The 22,807-nt window shown below is 48.1% G+C and overlaps 2 protein-coding genes across 5 annotated transcripts in view; one reads left to right on the top strand and one right to left on the bottom strand.

The window, feature by feature from the left end:
• Positions 1–22,807, bottom strand: part of ALG8 (ALG8 alpha-1,3-glucosyltransferase) — a 55,217-nt gene that overhangs the window by 20,723 nt on the left and 11,687 nt on the right. For 2 of the 4 annotated variants that reach the window (XM_085884388.1, XM_085884387.1), the window contains exons 2-5: positions 14,239–14,317; positions 9,140–9,333; positions 2,852–2,961; positions 2,127–2,194 (exon numbers count right to left, since the gene is read on the bottom strand). In XM_085884388.1, the coding sequence (XP_085740514.1) occupies positions 2,127–2,194; positions 2,852–2,961; positions 9,140–9,333; positions 14,239–14,317 (451 nt within the window). Of the gene's footprint in view, positions 1–2,126; positions 2,195–2,851; positions 2,962–9,139; positions 9,334–14,238; positions 14,318–16,702; positions 16,829–22,807 lie in introns of those variants that run through there. The other 2 variants (XM_085884386.1, XM_085884385.1) reach the window with 2 other exon arrangements.
• On the top strand, positions 6,836–8,601 carry LOC147024461 (uncharacterized). Its single transcript, XM_085884384.1, has one exon. It carries the CDS (start codon positions 6,916–6,918, stop codon positions 8,563–8,565), a length of 1,650 nt encoding a protein of 549 aa, XP_085740510.1. The 5' UTR covers positions 6,836–6,915; the 3' UTR covers positions 8,566–8,601.

Below are 22,807 nucleotides of genomic sequence, written 5' to 3'. Positions count from 1 at the left end.
CCTTTGCAGAAAAGCATCCCCAAATAATGATGTTTCCACCTCCATGCTTCATGGTTGGGATGGTGTTCTTGAGGTTGTACTCATCCTTCTTCTTCCTCCAAACACAGCAAGTGGAGTTTAAACCAAAAAGCTCTATTTTGGTCTCATCAGATCACATGACCTTCTCCCATTCCTCCTCTGGATCATCCCGATGGTCATTGGCAAACTTCAGACAGGCCTGGGCATGCGCTGGCTTGAGCAGAGGGACCTTGAGTGCGCTGCAGGATTTTAATCCATGACGGCGTAGTGTGTTACTGATGGTTTATTTTGATACTGTGGTCCCAGCTCTCTTCAGGTCATTGACCAGGTCCTGCCGTATAGTTCTGGGCTGATCCCTCACCTTTCTCATGATCATTGAGGCTCCACGAGGCGAGATCTTGCATGGAGCCCCAGACCGAGGGAGATTGACTGTTATCTTGAACTTCTTTCATTTTCTAATAATTGCGCCAACAGTTGTTGCCTTCTCACCAAGCTGCTTGCCTATTGTCCTGTCACCCATCCCAGCCTTGTGCAAGTCTATAATTTTGTCCCAGATGTCCTTCGACAGTTTTCTGGTCTTGCCCATTGTGGAGAGGATGGAGTCTGATTGATTGAATGTGGACAGCTGTCTTTTATGCAGATAACGAGTTCAAACAGGTGCAGTTAATACAGGTAATGAGTGGAGAATGGGAGGGCTTCTTAAAGACAAAACTAACAGGTCTGTGAGAGCCGGAATTCTTACTGGTTGGTCGGTGATCAAATACTTATTTCATGCAATAAAATGCAAATTAATTATTTTAAAATCATACAATGTGATTTTCAGGATTTTTATTTTAGATTCCGTCTTTCACAGTTGAAGTGTACCGATGATAAAAAAATTACAGACCTCTTCGTGTTTTGCAAGTGGGAAAACCTGCAAAATCGGCAGTGTATCAAATACTTGTTCTCCCCACTGTATATACTTGTAACGACACTTGCAGTCCATACAACTCCAACTTCAACCTCCACCCCCCCACCCCCTCTCCTTTCTCCCAAACATGATTAATAGTAAATCTCATCATTTTAAACTTTCCTAGTGCTTCGACAAACCCCAGATATGACCTTCCCGTCAGTGTTAAGAAGCCCAATTTACTTTGTTACTAGGGACTTCTCCGCATGCGCACCAAGCATTCTGGGACAGATTACGTCATTTGAAAAGCATCATATTTAGCTAAGATGGAAATTAACATTCAGGGAAAAAGGTTGTGAACCTGCTTGTATATTTTGGTGCATAGGAAATAAACATGTACAAGCTGTTGTTTGCCTGACATTGCAGCTTAGACAGGCAAACAGCGTAACTGCTTAAAAAAAAATTGAATCCAGCAATTCCCAAACCTTGCTGGTTTGTTGTGCCACTTGCTTTTTACCTCTAAAGTTATTTGTTCACAATGAGCAATTTCTTTCAAGTGTGCAAAAGGCACAAAATCACAACCAACTAACCAGACTCGGTGTAATGGTTAAAGCGTCCACTTTTAAAATGGTAGGTGTCACTTCCTTGCTTGATGCTCAGCAATTAAAAAGGACAGAGCACTGACAATCCCCATCGGTTGACATGCATGGGGAGGAGGAAATTCCTTCTTAGGAAATGCCCTGCTGAGTCCGTTGAGAAAGGCAGCACCATTGTTATAACGTCGCCAGTACCCAGAGTACCCTGGGAAGTGATGGCACTTCCCTCAAGCTCAATGGCAGTGTTAAATGTTTGTCTCGTCAATATGTCCATGTGTGTGTGAGTTGCAGCTCCATTACAAGTCTTCGACCTTGTATATAAAAATATTTTTTAAATGATACATTTTACAATCTCTGTAATGCTATTAACATGTGCCTCAACTACGGATTCATTCTAAGGTTTGAAAATAAAATGTAATGTGCACCTGTAAAGGTAATGCAATAGGTTAGCAATGATTCAGAAATTAGTTTCCAAAACAGAGGAGGGTTAAGCACAATATCACATTTGAGTCATGAGCTATTACAATCATTTGAGGTGAAGGGCCCAACCAATGGATGGAATAATGGATGCTTGGTTATTACACTATGCAACTCGACAAATGGAAAAGCAGAGAAACATTTACCTGCTGGATCTTAGCCAGTGAAAGTAACAAGATTCCCAGCAGAAAACCATTGTATTGGAAGTGAATGTCTGGTCATCGAGTCAAGGTGAAATGTTTGGTCACCATCAGTATACACACAAAAATGTACGAGGTTGACAGGGACTTTCTAATTGGAGAAAAATCAAGAAGTACAGGGTTGTTGTTGAAAACTTCACCTATTTCTTGAGGTGTTCCTCTGCTACATTGACATTGACACTTGCAACATGTGATATCACATTGATTCCATCAGAATAAAAACCTTTGGGATGGATATAAAGGTTTGTTGAAAATTTGATGACAAAAGCTCAAGTGGTAAAACATTTATGGCCTAGACAGACAGACAAGCAATTGTGAAACCCGTCTCCTGTTGCACGGGTGGACTAACATTTCAAAACAACAATGTATCAGGATTTGTATATCATGTGTGCTACATTATAAATAATCACTCCCCTCCTACTCGAGAGGTGAATATGCAACTGCTCAATCCCCTCCACCCCTTTGTGCATTTATAATATGGAGATAGCCCCATAAAACTAACTTTGTCACAGTGATATAAACACTCCAAACACAGCTGTCAACTCGGACATTTATCAGACGAGAGGATAACAGTTAATTGGCTATGGGGAAACAATGGCACAAAGAAAAGAAATGCATCACAAACCTAGGAGGCCATGAGAGTGTAAAGTAACAATTTGGAAAAAGGATACGGTCTACTATTAGTAGGCCAACATTCCCCACAAGGAGAATGAATAGCACTTGGGAAGGATGATCCACTGTCCAAGGTTTCTGACGTTGTCCAGCAAATATCCCACTCCACCTACAAAAACAAAGATGAAATGATTTAATCATTCACTTTTGCGAACTCCTTTAACAGATTCTTAACCTTTACCACCCCTTCTTCTGTACCCATCTCATTCAGCCTGAAAATTTTATTAATCACAAGCATGTGAAGTCCAGCCATATCCTGAGGTTTAATGATGTGTGTATGAATACAAATGTTATAGTGTGTAGGACTATGGATGTACAGGTAATTATCCAGAAGATAAATCTGGATAGGTAGTTTGAGAATTTTAAAATATTAAGTTACACTGATCTCAAAACTGTTGCGAAACCATGGTGAGCTGCTTGCTTATCAGCACCCTGCAACAATTGCACATTAGCCTTTTCACAGATGTAGATTTTTCATGATCACAAACCAAAGTGCAGGTGAAAAAGATAAAATAGTACATTTAGGATTAAAAAACTAAAATCATTCTCAGTGAATCTGACTTCTTGGGTCAAGGAACACAAAGTCTTTTGCACGATACTCAAAAGCCAGATTGCTTTAACATGACAGATATATATATATATATATATATATATATATATATATATATATATATATATATATATATATATATATATATATATATATATATATATATATATATATATATTTCCACTGAACCAAATATTGGATTTTGCTTGGTTAATATTCAGCCGTTGCAAGGTGCTCGTTTCAAATTAGGAAAAGTAAACGTTTCACCAAAGTTCCAAATAATTCCATTCATGTCGCCTCTTCTTGACTGCTAATTCTTATCGTGCATCGGGGTCTAATCTTATTAATTTATATAGTAGAATGAAGAACAAGTCTTGTCACTGAAGGCTCGTGTTGATCGCCCCCAACCACTCCCCCACCACCCCCACTTAATTTGAGGTGTGCGTGTGTGTCTGTGTGTGTCTGTGTGCGTCTGTGTGTGTGTCTGTGTGTGTGTGCGTGTGTGCGTGTGCGTGTGTGCGTGTGTGTCTGTGTGCGTGTGTGTCTGTGTGCGTGTGTGTCTGTGTGCGTGTGTGTCTGTGTGCGTGTGTGTCTGTGTGCGTGTGTGTCTGTGTGCGTGTGTGTCTGTGTGCGTGTGTGTCTGTGTGCGTGTGTGTCTGTGTGCGTGTGTGTCTGTGTGCGTGTGTGTCTGTGTGCGTGTGTGTCTGTGTGCGTGCGTGTCTGTGTGCGTGCGTGTCTGTGTGCGTGCGTGTCTGTGTGCGTGCGTGTGTGTCTGTGTGCGTGCGTGTGTGTCTGTGTGCGTGCGTGTGTGTCTGTGTGCGTGCGTGTGTGTCCGTGTGCGGGCGTGTGTGTCTGTGTGCGTGGGTGTGTGTCTGTGTGCGTGCGTGTGTGTCTGTGTGCGTGTGTGTCTGTGTGGGGGTGCGCCTGTGCGCCTGTGTGTGCCTGCGGGTGCCTGTGTGTGTCCGTGTGTGTCTGTGTGTATCTGTGTGTGTCTGTGTGTGTCTGTGTGTGTCTGTGTGTGCCTGTGTGTGCCTGTGTGTGCCTGTGTGTGCCTGTGTGTGCCTGTGTGCCTGTGTGTGTCTGTGTGTGTCTGTGTGTGTCTGTGTGCGTGTGTGTGCCTGTGTGCGCCTGTGTGTGCCTGTGTGTGCCTGTGTGTGCCTGTGTGCGCCTGTGTGCGCCTGTGTGCGCCTGTGTGCGCCTGTGTGCGCCTGTGTGCGCCTGTGTGCGCCTGTGTGCGCCTGTGTGCGTCTGTGTGCGTCTGTGTGCGCCTGTGTGCCTGTGTGTGCCTGTGTGCGTCTGCATGCGCCTGTGCGTGCGTCTGTGCGTGCGTGCGTCTGTGCGTGCGTGCGTCTGTGCGTGCGTGCGTGCGTGCGTGCGTGCGTGCGTGCGTGCGTGCGTGCGTGCGTGCGTGCGTGCGTGCGTCTGTGCGTGCGTGCGTCTGTGCGTGCGTGCGTCTGTGCGTGCGTGCGTCTGTGCGTGCGTGCGTCTGTGCGTGCGTGCGTCTGTGCGTGCGTGCGTCTGTGCGTGCGTGCGTCTGTGCGTGCGTGCGTCTGTGCGTGCGTGCGTCTGTGCGTGCGTGCGTCTGTGCGTGCGTGCGTCTGCGTCTGTGCGTCTGCGTGCGTCTGTGCGTCTCTGCGTGCGTCTGTGCGTCGCGTGCGTCTGTGCGTCTGCGTGCGTCTGTGCGTGCGTGCGTCTGTGCGTGCGTGCGTCTGTGCGTGCGTGCGTCTGTGCGTGCGTGCGTCTGTGCGTGCGTGCGTCTGTGCGTGCGTGCGTCTGTGCGTGCGTGCGTCTGTGCGTGCGTGCGTCTGTGCGTGCGTGCGTCTGTGCGTGCGTGCGTCTGTGCGTGCGTGCGTCTGTGCGTGCGTGCGTCTGTGCGTGCGTGCGTCTGTGCGTGCGTGCGTCTGTGCGTGCGTGCGTCTGTGCGTGCGTCTGTGCGTGCGTGCGTCTGTGCGTGCGTGCGTCTGTGCGTGCGTGCGTGCGTCTGTGCGTGTGTCTGTGCGTGCGTGCGTGCGTGCGTGCGTGCGTGCGTCTGTGCGTGCGTCTGTGCGTGCGCGCGTGTCTGTGCGCGCGTCTGTGCGCGCGTCTGTGCGCGCGTCTGTGCGCGCGCGCGCGTCTGTGCGCGTGCCTGTGCGCGTGCGCGCGTCTGTGCGCGTGCGCGCGTCTGTGCGCGTGCCTGTGCGCGTGCGCGCGTGCGCGCGTCTGTGCGCGTCTGTGCGCGTGCGCGCGTCTGTGCGCGTGCGCGCGTCTGTGCGCGTGCGCGCGTCTGTGCGCGTGCGCGCGTCTGTGCGCGTGCGCGCGTCTGTGCGTCTGTGCGTGTGCGCGCGTCTGCGAGTGCGTGTGCGTGCGTCTGTGCGTGTGCGAGTGCGTGTGCGTGCGTCTGTGCGTGTGCGTGCGTCTGTGCGTGTGCGTGCGTCTGCGTCTGTGCGTGTGCGTGCGTCTGTGCGTGTGCGTGCGTCTGTGCGTGTGCGTGCGTCTGTGCGTGTGCGTGCGTCTGTGCGTGTGCGTGCGTCTGTGCGTGTGCGTGCGTCTGTGCGTGTGCGTGCGCGTGCGTGTGCGTGTGTCTGTGCGTGCGCGTGCGTCTGCGCGTGTGCGCCTCCGTGTGCGTCTGGGCGCCTCCGTGTGCGTCTGGGCGCCTCCGTGTGCGTCTGGGCGCCTCCGTGTGCGTCTGGGCGCCTCCGTGTGCGTCTGGGCGCCTCCGTGTGCGTCTGGGCGCCTCCGTGTGCGTCTGGGCGCCTCCGTGTGCGTCTGGGCCCCTCCGTGTGCGTCTGGGCCCCTCCGTGTGCGTCTGGGCCCCTCCGTGTGCGTCTGGGCCCCTCCGTGTGCGTCTGGGCCCCTCCGTGTGCGTCTGGGCCCCTCCGTGTGCGTCTGGGCGCCTCCGTGTGCGTCTGGGCGCCTCCGTGTGCGTCTGGGCGCCTCCGTGTGCGTCTGGGCGCCTCCGTGTGCGTCTGGGCGCCTCCGTGTGCGTCTGGGCGCCTCCGTGTGCGTCTGGGCGCCTCCGTGTGCGTCTGGGCGCCTCCGTGTGCGTCTGGGCGCCTCCGTGTGCGTCTGGGCGCCTCCGTGTGCGTCTGGGCGCCTCCGTGTGCGTCTGCGCGCCTCTGTGTGCGTCTGCGCGCCTCCGTGTGCGTCTGCGCGCCTCCGTGTGCGTCTGCGCGCCTCCGTGTGCGTCTGCGCGCCTCCGTGTGCGTCTGCGCGCCTCCGTGTGCGTCTGCGCGCCTCCGTGTGCGTCTGCGCGCCTCCTTGTGCGTCTGGGCGCCTCCGTGTGCGTCTGGGCGCCTCCGTGTGCGTCTGGGCGCCTCCGTGTGCGTCTGGGCGCCTCCATGAGTGTGGGCCCCTCCATGAGTGTGCGCCTCTGTGGGTCTGTCTGTCTGTCTGTCTCTCTGTCTGAGAGGGAGGGGGGGAGGTGAGAGAGAGACAAAAAGAGACACACAGAGACACGTGGAGGGACGGAGGGACAGAGGGACAGAGGGACAGAGGGACAGAGAGACACAAAACAGACTATCTCTGTATCTCTGAATGTATGTGTATCTCTCTCTCTCTGTCTCTGCGCGCGTCTGTCTCCGTCTCTCCGTCTCTCCGTCTCTCCGTCTCTCCGTCTCTCCGTCTCTCCGTCTCTCCGTCTCTCCGTCTCTCCGTCTCTCCGTCTCTCCGTCTCTCCGTCTCTCTGTCTCTGTCTCTCTGTCTCTGTCTCTCTCTCTCTCAGTGCGTGTTCCTCTCTCTCTCTCAGTGCGTGTTCCTCTCTCTCTCTCAGTGCGTGTTCCTCTCTCTCTCTCAGTGCGTGTTCCTCTCTCTCTCTCTCAGTGCGTGTTCCTCTCTCTCTCTCTCAGTGCGTGTTCCTCTCTCTCTCTCTCAGTGCGTGTTCCTCTCTCTCTCTCTCAGTGCGTGTTCCTCTCTCTCTCTCTCTCAGTGCGTGTTCCTCTCTCTCTCTCTCAGTGCGTGTTCCTCTCTCTCTCTCTCAGTGCGTGTTCCTCTCTCTCTCTCTCAGTGCGTGTTCCTCTCTCTCTCTCTCTCAGTGCGTGTTCCTCTCTCTCTCTCTCAGTGCGTGTTCCTCTCTCTCTCTCTCAGTGCGTGTTCCTCTCTCTCTCTCTCAGTGCGTGTTCCTCTCTCTCTCTCTCTCAGTGCGTGTTCCTCTCTCTCTCTCAGTGCGTGTTCCTCTCTCTCTCTCTCAGTGCGTGTTCCTCTCTCTCTCTCTCAGTGCGTGTTCCTCTCTCTCTCTCTCAGTGCGTGTTCCTCTCTCTCTCTCTCAGTGCGTGTTCCTCTCTCTCTCTCTCTCTCAGTGCGTGTTCCTCTCTCTCTCTCTCTCTCAGTGCGTGTTCCTCTCTCTCTCTCTCTCAGTGCGTGTTCCTCTCTCTCTCTCTCTCAGTGCGTGTTCCTCTCTCTCTCTCTCGGTGCGTGTTCCTCTCTCTCTCTCTCGGTGCGTGTTCCTCTCTCTCTCTCAGTGCGTGTTCCTCTCTCTCTCTCTCTCTCAGTGCGTGTTCCTCTCTCTCTCTCGGTGCGTGTTCCTCTCTCTCTCTCGGTGCGTGTTCCTCTCTCTCTCTCGGTGCGTGTTCCTCTCTCTCTCTCGGTGCGTGTTCCTCTCTCTCTCTCGGTGCGTGTTCCTCTCTCTCTCTCGGTGCGTGTTCCTCTCTCTCTCTCGGTGCGTGTTCCTCTCTCTCTCTCGGTGCGTGTTCCTCTCTCTCAGTGCGTGTTCCTCTCTCTCTCTCAGTGCGTGTTCCTCTCTCTCTCTCAGTGCGTGTTCCTCTCTCTCTCTCAGTGCGTGTTCCTCTCTCTCTCTCAGTGCGTGTTCCTCTCTCTCTCTCAGTGCGTGTTCCTCTCTCTCTCTCTCAGTGCGTGTTCCTCTCTCTCTCTCAGTGCGTGTTCCTCTCTCTCAGTGCGTGTTCCTCTCTCAGTGCGTGTTCCTCTCTCAGTGCGTGTTCCTCTCTCTGTGCGTGTTCCTCTCTCTGTGCGTGTTCCTCTCTCAGTGCGTGTTCCTCTCTCTCAGTGCGTGTTCCTCTCTCTGTGCGTGTTCCTCTCTCTGTGTGTGTTCCTCTCTCTGTGTGTGTTCCTCTCTCAGTGTGTGTTCCTCTCTCTGTGTGTGTTCCTCTCTCAGTGTGTTCCTCTCTCAGTGTGTTCCTCTCTCAGTGTGTGTGTGTGTGTGTGTGTGTGTGTGTGTGTGTGTGTGTGTGAGTGTGTGTGTGTGTGTGTGTGTGTGTGTGTGTGTGTGTGTGTCTCTCTCGGTCCCTCTCTCTCTGTCTCCCTCTGACCCTTTCTCTGTCTGTCTCTGTATCTCTCTTTCTCTTTCTCTCTCTTTTCCCGATCGTTCATCTACCTCCTTGCTTGTGTGCAGATGTCCCCCCCATCAAGCGAGTAGTTTGGTTGAGTGGCTGAAGACTTGTTTCTTTCTCCACCTGATAGTCTGGGTTTGAGTCGCACAAATGCTCACGATTGTCAAACTGCACTTGGCAAGCATGGTTAGTACCTCTAACAACCCTCAACCCAAGCCTTCATCCTGCATGGGACTAAAATAGCCTGTTTAAGGTTTAACGTTTTTATATCTACCCATCATTATTTCACCTTTCTATCCACAGTTTCCTTGATCTTAAATGTATCAGGTTGAATGCAAAAAGCCCAAATTCTCCATAATCCGCAAAGTATGCCATATCTGAAAAAGCCATAACCTTATTGAGCCTTACCATCACACTTATCCACACTCCAGAACCCACCTCATACCCCTATCCCCATTTATAAGGGCTGTGCATACTCGCTGGCAGCAAGGAACAGTGTGACGTCACTGGCGATAACTGAGAGTCGATGGAAGAAAATTCCAGCAGGTGTGGGTGGTGATATCACACCCAGCTGAACGAAAGATGGGTCAACAAGCCATGCCACATTTGACAAGATCCATTCACACCAAGCAAACAATGGAGGGTAGTCCAATGTCCACTGAGATGAAGCCTAAAACACAAGGAAATGCATGATAGTGAGAAAAGCAAATGAAGAGGAAAGGGAGGAAAAGGAGAAATTGGGGTGAAGAAAAAAGTTGTCATACGTGGAGAACAGGATGAAGAAAAGTATTGTTACGGGGCTAGGGGGATCGTCCGTGAGCACGACAGCTCTGATGGAGCCACGAGCCGGCTCGAGCGATCACACGGAATGCAAAGGTCGTCACCCCGGATAACTCAGGAACTGACGGGTCCCCTATCGGACCGATCTTCGCCAATGGATAGGCCACGTGGGGTAGGGTCGATTGCCAACTTCAATTTACCAAAGTACCCACGTGGTCCGACGCCCGGGGAAGTTCACCCTCGGCCGACTTTGTCCGAATTGAGTCGCTATCGCCGACTCGGATCCAGCGTAACCGAGTGGAATTACCAAAGTCGGGCCGGACCAAATGAACAAGTTACTAACACTAATCCTCAAACACGCGTCATATCGAGCCAAGGAAAGAAACACAAAACAAGCTGATACATTTAACAATTGGGGTTTATTTATACAGTAATAATGGGGAACTAGGGAACACAAAAGAGCAGAACTATACCGAATATCAGAAATGCAATGCAATATGTACAGCACACAAAGCACTTAACAGTTCTCTACTTGTTAGACGGGCCCACGGACACACATACGCACCCAATAAATGGTGGCTGATGCCTTTAATACGGACTTCAGTTCGGAGGGACAGATGAGCTGAAGCCCAGGGTCTGCCTCGGACCTTTCCACCTCGTGTGGTTTTCAAGCTGTTCGGACCGGGCACCAGCGTGGGCAAGCTGGATCCAATCACCGTGAGCCGCGATCCTTTTCGAGCCCCGGCGGATCCCATCGCGCTCCGGACCACATGCTGGTGAGACGAGGGGCCGATCCTTCCCGGAGATAAGTCGCTTCCCCCGAAGAAACACCGACCAAGATGAGGTCAAGGAGTCACACCAAGCCGAGAACCAAGCAGAGACCACGAAGAGCTCCACGAACCAAAAAGAGCCAGCCGAACTAGACCAGGAAGCAGAGCAACAGCCACCACACAAGTCGACTGCACGACTCGACCACGACTCCAACAACTCTCAACCAACGACCACCACCAACCCCCGGCTCCAACAACTCCCCAACAAGAACCAACTCGAGCCAAGCAGAGGGTCCCTTTCTCATTCCTCTTCGCCCCGCCTCGCTTCGCTTCGGCACGACTGATGCGCCGCCCCCCGCATCTGTGGGTGGGGGCTGTTTACCTTGCTGAATCTCGTGACGACCCGTTGAATGTTGAATCACGGGACGGGAGGGTTCTCCTTTGTTGTTCTGACCTAACTATTAAAATAAATCACAGCATATTTACACAGATTTACCCATTAAACAATGGAAGGCGAGCTATCTATGGAACACGTACTTACTGAGATAACTGAGCTAAAAGGACCTGAATGTTGAGTGCGATCGTGGTTTCCAGATTCGCAACAGTATTAAAGAGGAAGAAGAGAGGTTGCCAAACAGGTAGTGATGAAGAATATTCATTCTTCATCCAAACAGAGGGTTTTGTGAGGCAGTCTGGTGAAGGGTTTTGAAGGATATGCACATTTTTGGGATTTTAGTACCACGAACAGCAACATTAGTACCACTAACATCTGCAACTGGTCCAGACGGCATCAGCCCACGTGTCCGAAGAACCTGCTCCTCTGCTCTTGCTCACCCTCTCTCTATTCTATTCACCCTCTCATTTTCTCAAGGTCATCTGCCATCTGCTTGGAAATAAGTAAACATTACTGCCCTGCACAAAAAAGGTGCAAAAACAGATCCCTGCAACTGCAGAGCAATCAGCCTTCTCCCAATCATGAACAAGGTTATGGAATCCATCATCGCTTCAGTCATTAAATCCTTCCTCTTCTCCAATGGCCTGACTTCCGATCATCAATTTGGTTTCAGACCAGGTCACTCTACCTTGGATATGCTGCTTCTGCTCTCCCAACAATGGATGGAGGTCCTCAATGCCGGACATGAAATTAGAGCCATATCCCTTGAGATATCGCGTGCTTTTGACATGGTCTGGCACCCTGCCCTGCTCACCAAACTCTCTTCCTATGGTATCCAAGGCCATTTCCACTCATTACTCGCAGACTTCTTCTCCTGTCGCAGTCACGTGTGGCCCTAAGTGGTTCTTTCATCCCCTCTTCCTGTCCAGGCTGGAGTCCCTCAAGACAGCGTTCTGGGCCCTGTTCTTTTTCTGGTTTTCATCAATGATCTCTCTGACTCGATGGAAAATTCTCTTTATCTCTTTGCTGATGACTCCACCCTCTGCCGTACCATCTGTCATCCCTCAGAGTGGCATGCAGCAGCTTCTTCGCTCACTGCAGATCTGGGTAAAATCACAAACTGGGCCAACACGTGGAACATGTCTTTCAATCTGGATAAATCTCACACTCTCACTTTGTCTCTCTGAAAGGACCGTTTGGACCCCCCCCCACCCCCATCCCATCTACTTTCTCAACAATCCTCTGAAAGAAGTCCTTTCTTTTAAGCTTCTGGGTCTCACTTTCTGCCATGATGTTTCCTGGGAAAGCCACATTTCCAACCTGGCCTCCAAAGCCAGTCGCCGACTGGGAATCCTCCGTCATGCAAAGTCCTTCCTCAGCCCACCTGAGCTCCTGACCACATACAAAGCTTTTGTCTGCAGCCTGATGGAGTACTGCTCTCCCTTCTGGGCTGGTGCTCCTGCCTCCCACCTTTCTCGGCTTCACGCTGTGGAAAGCAAGGCATTTCGGATCATTAGCATCTCCCGCAATGAGGCTGAGTCTTTGGGCCTCTCACTCTCTCACCGCAGGCAGGTCGGTTGTCTTTGTCTTCTGCCGTCTCCACTCCGGTCTCGCCACCCCCTCCCCCGGCTCTGTCTGCAATTTGTCCCCACCATATTTCTGCAGGGCGCTCAAGGTCTGCCAACAACCCCCTTCTGGTAAAACTACCAAAATCACGAATCACTGCTCACCTTCACTCTTTCATTCCTCTTTTTCCCCACCTTTGGAATAAACTCCATCACTCTGTTCAATCCCATTCTTCCCTCCAGGCCTTCAAAACAGCTGTTCAACACCAACTCTTGTCGTCTCCCATCCAAATCCTCGATCTTTACTACCACTGTTAATCCACCTCCTTCAAATTCTCTGAATGTCTCTGTTCCCCACTGTTTTGTCCTTCCCACTCCCACCAGTCTTGTCTCATGCTCCACTCGCTGTGCATTGTATGTTAGCTCTCATATGAGCCTCGACAAGGTATAGAAAAAAAACTTTGAAAGAGCAGTAATGGAAAGGCCAGCAAGTTTCATGCAGCGAACTATTGATTTGCGTTTGACACTTTCTGATGGTAGTTAGGCTGGCAGGCAGTTTAATATGAACTTTGAGCACATTGAAGCTGCAAAGGAGGCTGAGACAGGTACAAACGTGCACCATCTTAAATGTCATCAATATCTTGTCGTTTTTGTTCAGGGAACTATATTGTTAAGGAAACAGAGCGATCTCATGCCAATTGCTCCATGATGGGATAACATGAACGCCGCACTCTTTACAGAGCATCAGCGTTTCTTGTTTTCTGCCCCAGCAGTTCATTGGCAAGGGTTATGCTGGGTGGTTTGCCATCACCTTCCCAGCAGTCAGTCAGGACATGATTTTGTAATTCGTTCAAGGTGTCAGTGATAGCTAACCGGTGTACGCTTTACGAAGGACACCATGGGATCTTTCCCGTCTGCCAACTAATGTCGGCAGATGGGAAGCCAGTTTAACATCCATCCGAGGGACGGCACACGCATTGATGAATCACCCTGCCTGTGAAACACCAGGATGACAGTTTATATCTGAGTCTGGATGCGAACCCAGGCTACACACTCAGAGGCAAGTGTACATTCATCTGTGCTATTCTGAAGCCCCATATGTTCCATGGCAGTACTTAATAAAACAGCAACAGTGCTGTCATGTTACATGTTGCCGTATTAAAATGGTGAACGAATGGTTATCGTTTCACAAATGGCCGCATCCATCTCAATGTGCAGTAGGAAACACGATGCAAGTTTTACACTGTACATGTGGTACAGCAAGGATAGCATCCCCACAGCGAGTATACCTCCTCCCATGCAGCAAGCACAGTGGTCGATGTGCACGTTTCATGACATTAGATAACAGAGTAGTGTATGCATGATTCATGCAACAAGCTGACAGTGGTGAATGTACATTCCATACAGTGAACATGTGGGTCAGTACAGCAATTTTATAAAGCCCAGTTAGCAGGAATAGAGGCTGAAGCATATTTTGTGCTCCCAGGTTGTTCCATACATATTGATCCAAGCATATGGTGCATGTACCTTACAAGGTTATGGGGCAAGGTTCACATTGACCTGTGCTGTACGTTTCATTATTCATGTCATGTAATTGGGAAACATGTTCATGTGCGTGGTATTGTTAACACTTGGAAGCAAACTAATTATTGCACATTTTATATTCTTATTGTTAGGTGGTGGGCTTGGGATCCGAGGATCCTGAGTTCAAATCCCCCTTTCTGTTTAATTAATACCAGGTGGGGTTGACTCGGCCTGTCATCCTTCCGAGGTCGGCAAAATGAGTACCAGCTTGCTGGTATACTGTGTCGGAGTGTCGACCCGTCCAGGATTGTGTCCAATAGCCCAGGAGTCTACTTGGGCGGCACCATCGCTCTGCACAGAGTATGGTCCCAATGGATGGATATTCTTATTCATTACTCTGTTAAAATGAGACTACACCATATTCGAAACATGAGTTTGTGTCTGGTACTGTACTGCCAGCAGATTCACAACCCTGTGATTGTATTTTGATGCAAATGCATTCACATTTGACATTGACATTTGAATTGAACAATCATAATCACCTCTTGGTACCACTGGGAAAGCGGAAGGTTGTGCGTTATCGCGAGCCAATTCCTGTGCACATCAAAGTCCGTTGAGTAACTGTGGGGATGGGGGGGGGGAGGGAAGAGGTAATAGTAGTAGTCGCAGTAGTAGTGGTAGTCGACCACAGGATTTAAAACTGAACTGTAATTAAAATCTCAATCACTCTGTTGCACAAATCTACATGCAAAAGTTTTCATACAAAACCACAATTAAGGAAATCATTAAGTTATACTTCCAATGTTTAATACTTCTTTTTGAATCCAATTCAATCACTTGCTTTTCCAACTCATTCTGTTTTAATATTTTTTGGTACAGATGGTTAAGGCTCATGGATGGGCTGGAGCAGAATGGAAAGGGGGAAACACCAATTGCAGAATATAAGTGAGTTATCAAGGGGGAGGGAAGGGGAGCACACATTGGGGCAGGGTTGAACAAGCTGCACAGAAGCTGAATGAAACAGAGAAAGAAAGGGAAGAGGAAGGTGGGGATGAAGCAGAAGTGGAACAAACCAATTGACAACTAACAAAGGAAAAGAGGTGAGGGAGAGGGGTGCAATCACAATAACCTGGAAAAGGGGAGTACTTGGGAATGGGGTCATTTTGGGGTGAAAGAGATCATGAGTATTGCATGTGGGTAGTGGTGAACCTGAGGAGTGGTGAACGGCTGTCTTGAAGCCCTGGAGGAAGGAATGGGACTGAACAGACAGACCGGGGAAGTTTGTTCCACAGGTAAGAGGAACAAATGAGTGGAGGTGAGCAGTGAGGTTGGATTTGGGGAGTTTACAAGAAGATGGTCATTCGCACACCGTGTGCATCCTGCAGAAACCTGGGAGACAGAGCCAAGAGAGAGGGCAGAGAGTGCAAGACCAAAAAACGAGGCGTTCGAATACAGAGAGGCCACCAACCTGCCTGCGACGTCACAGTAACAGGCCTGGACACTCAGCTTCGTCGCAGGTATTTCCAAACACCTCTCGTCATGGCATATCATGTGTAGATACCAATTTGAATTGGTATCATAAGATACGGTCATTTTATTCAAAGGTTCATGATATTACACTACGGACTGCCATTATACTTCCTGTAATAGTGATTTTGTTAAATGGGAAAGCTCATTGAAAGAGATGGCACGTGCTGCTTCCTTGCTTGACACACAGCATGTAAAAAGGATGGAGCACGTGCAAGCAGCCGAAGGTTGCCAATCATTGTGCAGAGGTGATGAGGCTCATGTCGTTGTACCTTGGAAGTTCCTTGTGAGGGAACTCGTACCATCATTATCATACCATTGTAGCTCCCATTTGGATCTCATCCGGACAGGCAACAGAAAGGATATGTAAATGTTGTGAAAAGTTTTTTTTTTTTTTTAGATCCTCGTGGAGGATCTCTAAGTGTTACTCACGTTGTTGTTCTTCATCTTCTTCTTGTGGACTTTTTTGTTTCACAGCCTACAGTTTTCATCGAAACTTCCTGAAACTTGGCATATATATGTAAAAATACCCTGCGCAGACAGTAACCATCTCCGATTTTGAAAATTCCTCCTAGAAAAAAAAGTTATGACGTCAAAATATCTCCGCGAATGGGAATCGCCGAAAAAATTATCTCCGAAACTAGGCAAGCTTTTTGAATTCTGTTTGCGGGAATCGAACAGGTCATTAGCAGAGATGAATGACCGCGCATATGATACATCACTATGACGTCATATCAATTTTTATGACGTCATTCCTATTTTTTGACATTTTTTAATTTCACAACCCAGAGTTTTCATCGGATCTTCGTGAAACTTGCCATGTATATGCAGAAAGCCCACGCGCAGGCAGAAACCATCTCTGATTTTGGAAATTCTTCCTAGAAAAAAAGTTGATGTCGGAATATCACCGCTCATGGAAATCGCCTATACCATTATCTCCGAAACTAGGCAAGCTGTTTGAATTTTGTTTGCGGGAATCAAGCCGGGCATTGGCACAGATAATTATTTATCGCAAACCTGATACATCACAATGACGTCATATTCGTTCTTATGACGTCATCATTAAGAGGACGAGCATCTTAGCTCATTTGAGCTTGTTTTCTGTACAAATTGAATGTTTTAATATACCTTCGTACGGAGCCTGTGGCTGCTGGTTGCATCATTATTGTGCCGCTGATGCAGTGCCCCCCTGTTCCCAGTAAGTTAAGACTCATTTTGCAGACTTCGGAAGGATGGCAGCCTGAATCAGTCCACTTGGTGTTATTTAACGAATTGACAGGGGGTTGAACTCAAGACCCCCAAGATCTTAATGCAGCACCAGGCAGGCTTGGCTGCTCCATTATAAAATTCCGCCAATTTTAGGCTGAACGGCCTCTCGCTGTACCTGTGTGTGCCTATCTGTGTCCCTCCCTTTCTGTCCGTTTCATTTTACAAAAAGTAACCACAAGCCGTGTTTACATTGTGCGCTCGTTTACTTACTACGCCGGAATGAGGAGGAATTTGAAGAGGGTAATGAGGACAGCGACAAGTGACTCGGCTCGAGATAACGCCATGCTGGAAACCAGGAAACGGAAATGACAATTTAAACACCGGAAATCGCGTTTTGAACATTGCCGATATGAATGGAAAAAAACAACATCTTATTAAAACACAAGCGTCAATTTAAATTCTACCAAACAATAAATATCACTGACGTCTCTGAAAACGTGTCGTTTTAATTGTTGGAGTTTACTATTCCATTCCACGTTTCCATCAAATTATACACGGCTGTGTTCCGTTAGCAAGCCGCTTGGTATCGCTTACCGAGCCAGTCGTTCCGTATCGAGCGCTTTGCGAGCCGCTCGCCAAGCTAATCGGCAAACGGAACAAGCGATAAAGAGAGGTGCTTCATCAAGTTCGTTAAAATGACTGCTGTAGTTTGATTCAAAACGAAACTACAACCAATGAGATGTTGAGAGGTCAACCGCTGTTTTGTATACTCATTATTATTAAAACGTGTATTTCATTCGAATTCTTCAAAATCTATAAACATGCAAAACCCCTCCCTCCAAGAGTCCCCCGTTCCTCCCCACTCCAACATGTACCGTGGTAGGGTCCATAGATAAGCCTGGTGTTACGCCCTAGCCCTTGGGTGGAGGGCTCAGGGTACTTCCTATTTCTCGGGAGACCAACACGTACCCCGTGTGCGTTCACGCTGTATCAGCAGTGAGATGTGGCCGAGCGAAGTTAACATCCTCATGCTGATGCCAATTCACACACCCCACTCACTCTTCAACACACAGTATCGTATGTGAACCCAAGAATGTAATTCAAAACAAGAGGAACAAATGCAAATGTTTTACTCAGGCTAAAGAAACACAGGGTGTACTACCAAGCAAAGAATAAACTATGCTACAAAAAAAGGAATGTAATATATATGCAGTGGTTATAATTAAGAAATTAAAGGACAGACAGGTGCCAAGACAAAATGAACAAGACAATTCAACGGCTCACCAAGTATCCCGAGCTAATCCCAAATGGGGGGGGGGGCAAAATAACAAAATAATATTTGCCAAGAAATAAAGAAAATAATGTGTAAAGGAGAAAGGTGGGAGAGAAGAAGAAGAAGAAGAAGAAGAAGAAGAAGAAGAAGAAGAAGAAGAAGAGGAAGAGGAAGAGGAAGAGGAAGAGGAAGAGGAAGGAGGAGGAGAAGAATTCAGGCCTGTTTGAGTTGACGGTCCAACGGCGTCTCCCCAGCCACAGGCCAAACGGATGACGCCTCACCACCTCCCTTCCATCCATCGATCCATTGGGACCATACTCTGTGCAGAGCGTTGGTGCTGCCTAATCAGTCTCCTTGGCTATTGGACACAATCCCTGGACAGGTCGCCACTCCGACACAGGATACCAGCAAGTTGGCACTCATTTTGCCGACCTCAGAAAGATGACAGGCAGAGTCAACCCCACCTGGTATTAATTCAACAGCAAAGTGGGATTTCAAACTCAGCATCCTGGGATCTCAAGCCCACCACCCTCACCATTAAACCAACACCAGGCATAACACCCTTCCCTCTCTCTGGAAGGGTTCTCAAACTTCGCCAACAAACGAACCAGAGCAATTCCTGCAACACCTTTTGAAGCCACACGTTGCTTCAGGTCGGCTCAGGTGACCCTCAGGAGGAGGAAACGCTTCTGCTCCCCATCCGACCAATGTGTCACAGTGAGGCTCTCCTCTACCTCAGTGTCTCCAACACAGACAGTGCCTCCAACAGGCGGCCCTCGGAGGGATCACTCCGGCCCTCAACGAGGTCTTACAGGCCAGGTCTCTCGTCACTCATGCCAGACCGCGCATCCTGCATTCATTCCCACGTTTTTCTCTCACCCTCTCACCAGCCTTACGTTCGTCGCACCTGCTCACACCTTCATTTCTTTTTCACCATCCTTGTTCTTTTAAAAAACTTTTTCACCCCAAAAAATCCCCATAGTTTTTTTTCGCATGAAACCGCGTGAGGCCTCGAAGGGGGGAATACAAGGCACAACGGGAAGGAAGGAAATGCATGATAGTGAGAAAAGCAAATGAAGAGGAAAGGGAGGAAAAGGAGAAATTGGGGTGAAGAAAAAGTTATGAATAAGGTGTGTGTGTGTGTGTGTGTGTGTGTGTGTGTGTGTGTGTGTGTGTGTGTGTGTGTGTGTGTGTGTGTGTGTGTGTGTGTGTGTGTGTGTGTGTGTGTGTGTGTGTGTCCGTAGCAGAAGGATGGAAAACAAAACAAGAAAAAAAAAAAAGAAGGAAGAAAGACACCCATCTTGAGAACCACGACAACCATGGCAAAACCAATGCAATACCCCCCCCCCCTTCCCATGAACGTAACATTGATAAGGAGCTCCTTCTTCGAACCCCCCATTTATTTATCTTTCTCTCGCTCTTCCTCCTACTCTGTAGTCGCTGCTACGACAACAAGTTCGTTTGGGGAAGTTGGCAGAGGAGGATCGAGTAAAACTGAAAACCACGGCCCAGACAGCATTTGTTCGAGCCCCACAATAGCATTGTTTCCATGGAGACCGCCATTGTGTTAAGCGGTACCGAGCACTTCGTTCAGTTGGAGTGTTTGCTAAATGTGTTTTGTGCCAGAGTCACCATAGCCTTGAATCATGTCTTGGTTTCAAGGCCATGGATCTCAGCACAAGACTGAACTACCTCAAGAAAAGTGGCAGGGTCACAGATGACACAAATGCAGAGAGCACTTCCTTGAGTGCTTAAGCCACTTGGCAAATGCTCTACAATATTCGCACTGTCACTAAATACTATATGTCATTCGACTTGAACAAAGGTCAGGGCCACTTTGTGTGTGTTGACCACATGTTGTTCTCTGGTGCAACAGGCGGTGGCTGGCTCGCTGAAAATGTGAAATTTTATTTTCCACGACGTTTCCCCTTTTTGTACGATCTTTCGTTTTGGGATATACATTCTTTGAAATCCAATCATCACACACTTCTTCTGCGACCACATTACTTGCATCATTCTTGCTAATTTGATTCTGTCCCTTTTCTACAGTCCTGCATAAATGAATCATTCGACCGCGCAAGTATATTCCAGGGGGTGGTTTAGATTTTAGTTCATATTCAGGCACTTCTTTGTACGTTTCACCAAACAGTTCTTTCTGAGCACTGCTCCTCATTTTTGAAACACTGGATCTTGGTCCGTCATTCATGATTGATGATTCTGCAACAATAAAAAGTATACTTCATTTTTTTTGTGTTTAGTAAACAGCTTGGTTAGCATCAGAATCTGGAAAGACAAAATGGATAATCAAAATATTCATAATCAGGATAGTTTTTGTCAAAAATCATTTCAGATCACATTTTCGGCACTAAATTACTTTATTTCGGTCCTATGCAACATCCAATCAATTTTGAAAATGTGAAAAACAGATGAAATGATATATTACAAGCCTTATTAGGCACATTAGAGAAGGAAAACATGAAAAATGTCAATTTTTGGCCGCCATTTTGAAAAAATTAAGGTTCTGGGGGTCAAAGGTCATCAGAGGTAAAAAAGAAAATTCGACAGGATTCGGATTCAGCATGAAAACGGCCGTAGAAAATGCTATGCACGAAATTTCAATCATATTTACCCAAATCTATTACTACTACCACGACAACTACGACGACCGCAACTCCCTACGCTGACGTTGCGCAATGTATCCCATGGTAACAGTGGAACATTTACGTCACAAAGTCAGGGTATTTTCCCGAACAATCAGTTCGATGTGGATCTGTCGCGGTGATCGACGTGTGTCAAGTCGGCTCCCGAATATTTCATTGAACATTTATCGAAAGAATTTATTTATTTTAGAAGTATTCTGTCTTGTTGAATAAATTTCAAATTAAATGCATAGTGCACGCCGTTAGTATCGGTGAACGAGAGGGTTTGATTGGATGTTGTCGTTCATTAGTGTGAGAATTTGCCTACCTTATACATCGCATGGGTACTTGCATAAGGCGCTGCATGGCAAATCAGACTTTATGCATTTGCAAGTCCTACACGGCAACTTGCAGCCACATTTAATAAGTTCTTGGCAAGCAGCTGACACTTGCGGTCATGTAATCCACACTGGGTACCATCGAATCCCGTCTTTGCGCCACCCGAATTCTGCTGGTGATGGAAGTAATGGCATGGTCTCGCTGCATATCCATATTCTAGTCTGATAGACTGCCCGCTTCAGATGCTGATCCAATGCATCCTGGAATATGGAGTCAAGGTTTCAGATTAGAACATGTGCTTCAACCAAAATTCAGGGTTGGATAAACAGCATTTTAATTGAGGATTCGTTTCCGGTTCTGCAGTCAACCTCTCAAACCCTGAAAAATATTGGAGCTCACTTGTGTGGGCGGAATTCGATCCAACGAGGATTTATCGTGATGACAGAAGAGATCTTTTCTGCAGGCGTTGACTGACGATAAGGTACTGGATCGATCGTACAGCTTGACTAGGTATTGCTCAATACGTTTGAAAGGAGTTTCCTTTGTATGAAGATTGCAGAACGGGTGATCGGAGATGAACATGAACGCATCATTCACTTTCTCAAAGTCCATCCATACCTTGTACGCCATCTTCTTTCCAATCCCCATGAAGGCAGACGTGGTGTCACAACCAGTCAAGCTGTGGAATATTGGTAGACACCGGGACGCCCGATATCCAAGTTCTGAACAATTTCCTTGACTTTGTAGTACGTGAAGTTCTTTCCCATTCCGAAGGCGACCCAGAGAACCAGATCCGGACAGCGACTCAGAAGCTTGTGAAACAGTGTTTTCATGAAGCATTTTTGAACAGGAGGCCTTTTGTGACTTCATTTGGCACAGGGTTAAAATCTACATTTGCAAAGTTTACAAGTCAATGAATCATCAAAAAGAAATTTTACAAAAGTAAAATGGTGGCAACTTGATTGCGAACAGACGTACAGTAATTTTCATGGCATGAAATTGGTCAGAAACCCAGACTAAATTTTCGTGATAAGGTAGGAGAAACAAATGCTAGTCTCAGAAAATGCTTCGTGAGGAGTGTTTTCCGCAACAGGCCTAAAATTCATGGCCTAGGGTGTGGGGAGACCGACTGACGATGGATGGCACGGTGGGCTGCAGCAGTCGGTGATAAAAGCAACACAATACCTGTCAGGATGCAAGGAGTGAACAGATAATTCCAAATCCATCACAATGAATGTTTATTAATGAGCGACATCTGATAAATGTCACGATACCATTGTTAGTCGCCTGTTCTGAGCAAAAATGATGGAGAAAACTTCGAATTTCCATACTTATCCACACGAAAGCTGCCATTTTGTTGCAAGTTGTCCCATCCTCCAGCGGGAAAAAGGAGCACAATTTCAGCGTGGTCACGTCGCCCCGGCGCGATTTTTCTTTCTCTTTCAAAAACCACAAAAAACATCTCTTGCCCGGGCTCCCCTTCTAAATTTGTATTTAATCGTCTGAAGAAGCTGTATGCCAAGTTTGACACTTTTGTCATAAAAATACATGTTTTCATGTGAAGCGACTACACCAGCAGCCTCTTCGCTCTCCTCAGACCTTGACAACATCAAAAACTGTTCAAACACATGGAACATGCCTTTAAATTCTGAGAAATCTCTATCGCTCTCTCTCTCTATCTCTCTCTCTCTCTCTCTCTCTCTGAAAGGATCACAACACAAACCATTCCATCTACTTTCTCAACAAACCTCTTAAAATGGTTCAGTCACTCAAAACTCTTGGGTCTCACTCTCAGCGATGATCTATGATCTCTCTTGGGCAAGCCACATTTCAAAATTGGCCTCCAATGCCAGACGCTGACTGGGCATCCTCCGTCGTGCAAAATCCTTCCTTGGTACACCTGAGCTGCTTTCCACCTCCAAGGCTTTCATCCGGAGCTTGATGGATTACTGCTCTCCCCTCTGAGCTGCTTTCCTGCTCAGCTCAGCACCATGCTCAGCTTGACGCTGTGGAAACAAAGTTGATCAAGATCATTGGAATCTCTCATGATAAAGCTGAGTCAATGGCCCTTTCACTTCACCATCGCTGACAGGTCTGTGATCTCTCTGTCTTCTTCTGCCTCAT

The sequence above is a fragment of the Eptatretus burgeri genome, chromosome 6 (genome assembly GCF_056783735.1).
Source record: "Eptatretus burgeri isolate ZD-2024b chromosome 6, Ebu_testis_v1, whole genome shotgun sequence".
NCBI classification, from domain to species: domain Eukaryota; kingdom Metazoa; phylum Chordata; class Myxini; order Myxiniformes; family Myxinidae; genus Eptatretus; species Eptatretus burgeri.
Note: the sequence above shows the minus strand (reverse complement) of the source record. Positions and strands in the feature narration are given on the sequence as shown.

Excerpts from the sequence above, each read along its gene's own strand:
- LOC147024461 (XM_085884384.1), top strand. The coding sequence starts at position 6,916 with ATGTATGTGTATCTCTCTCTCTCTGTCTCTGCGCGCGTCTGTCTCCGT.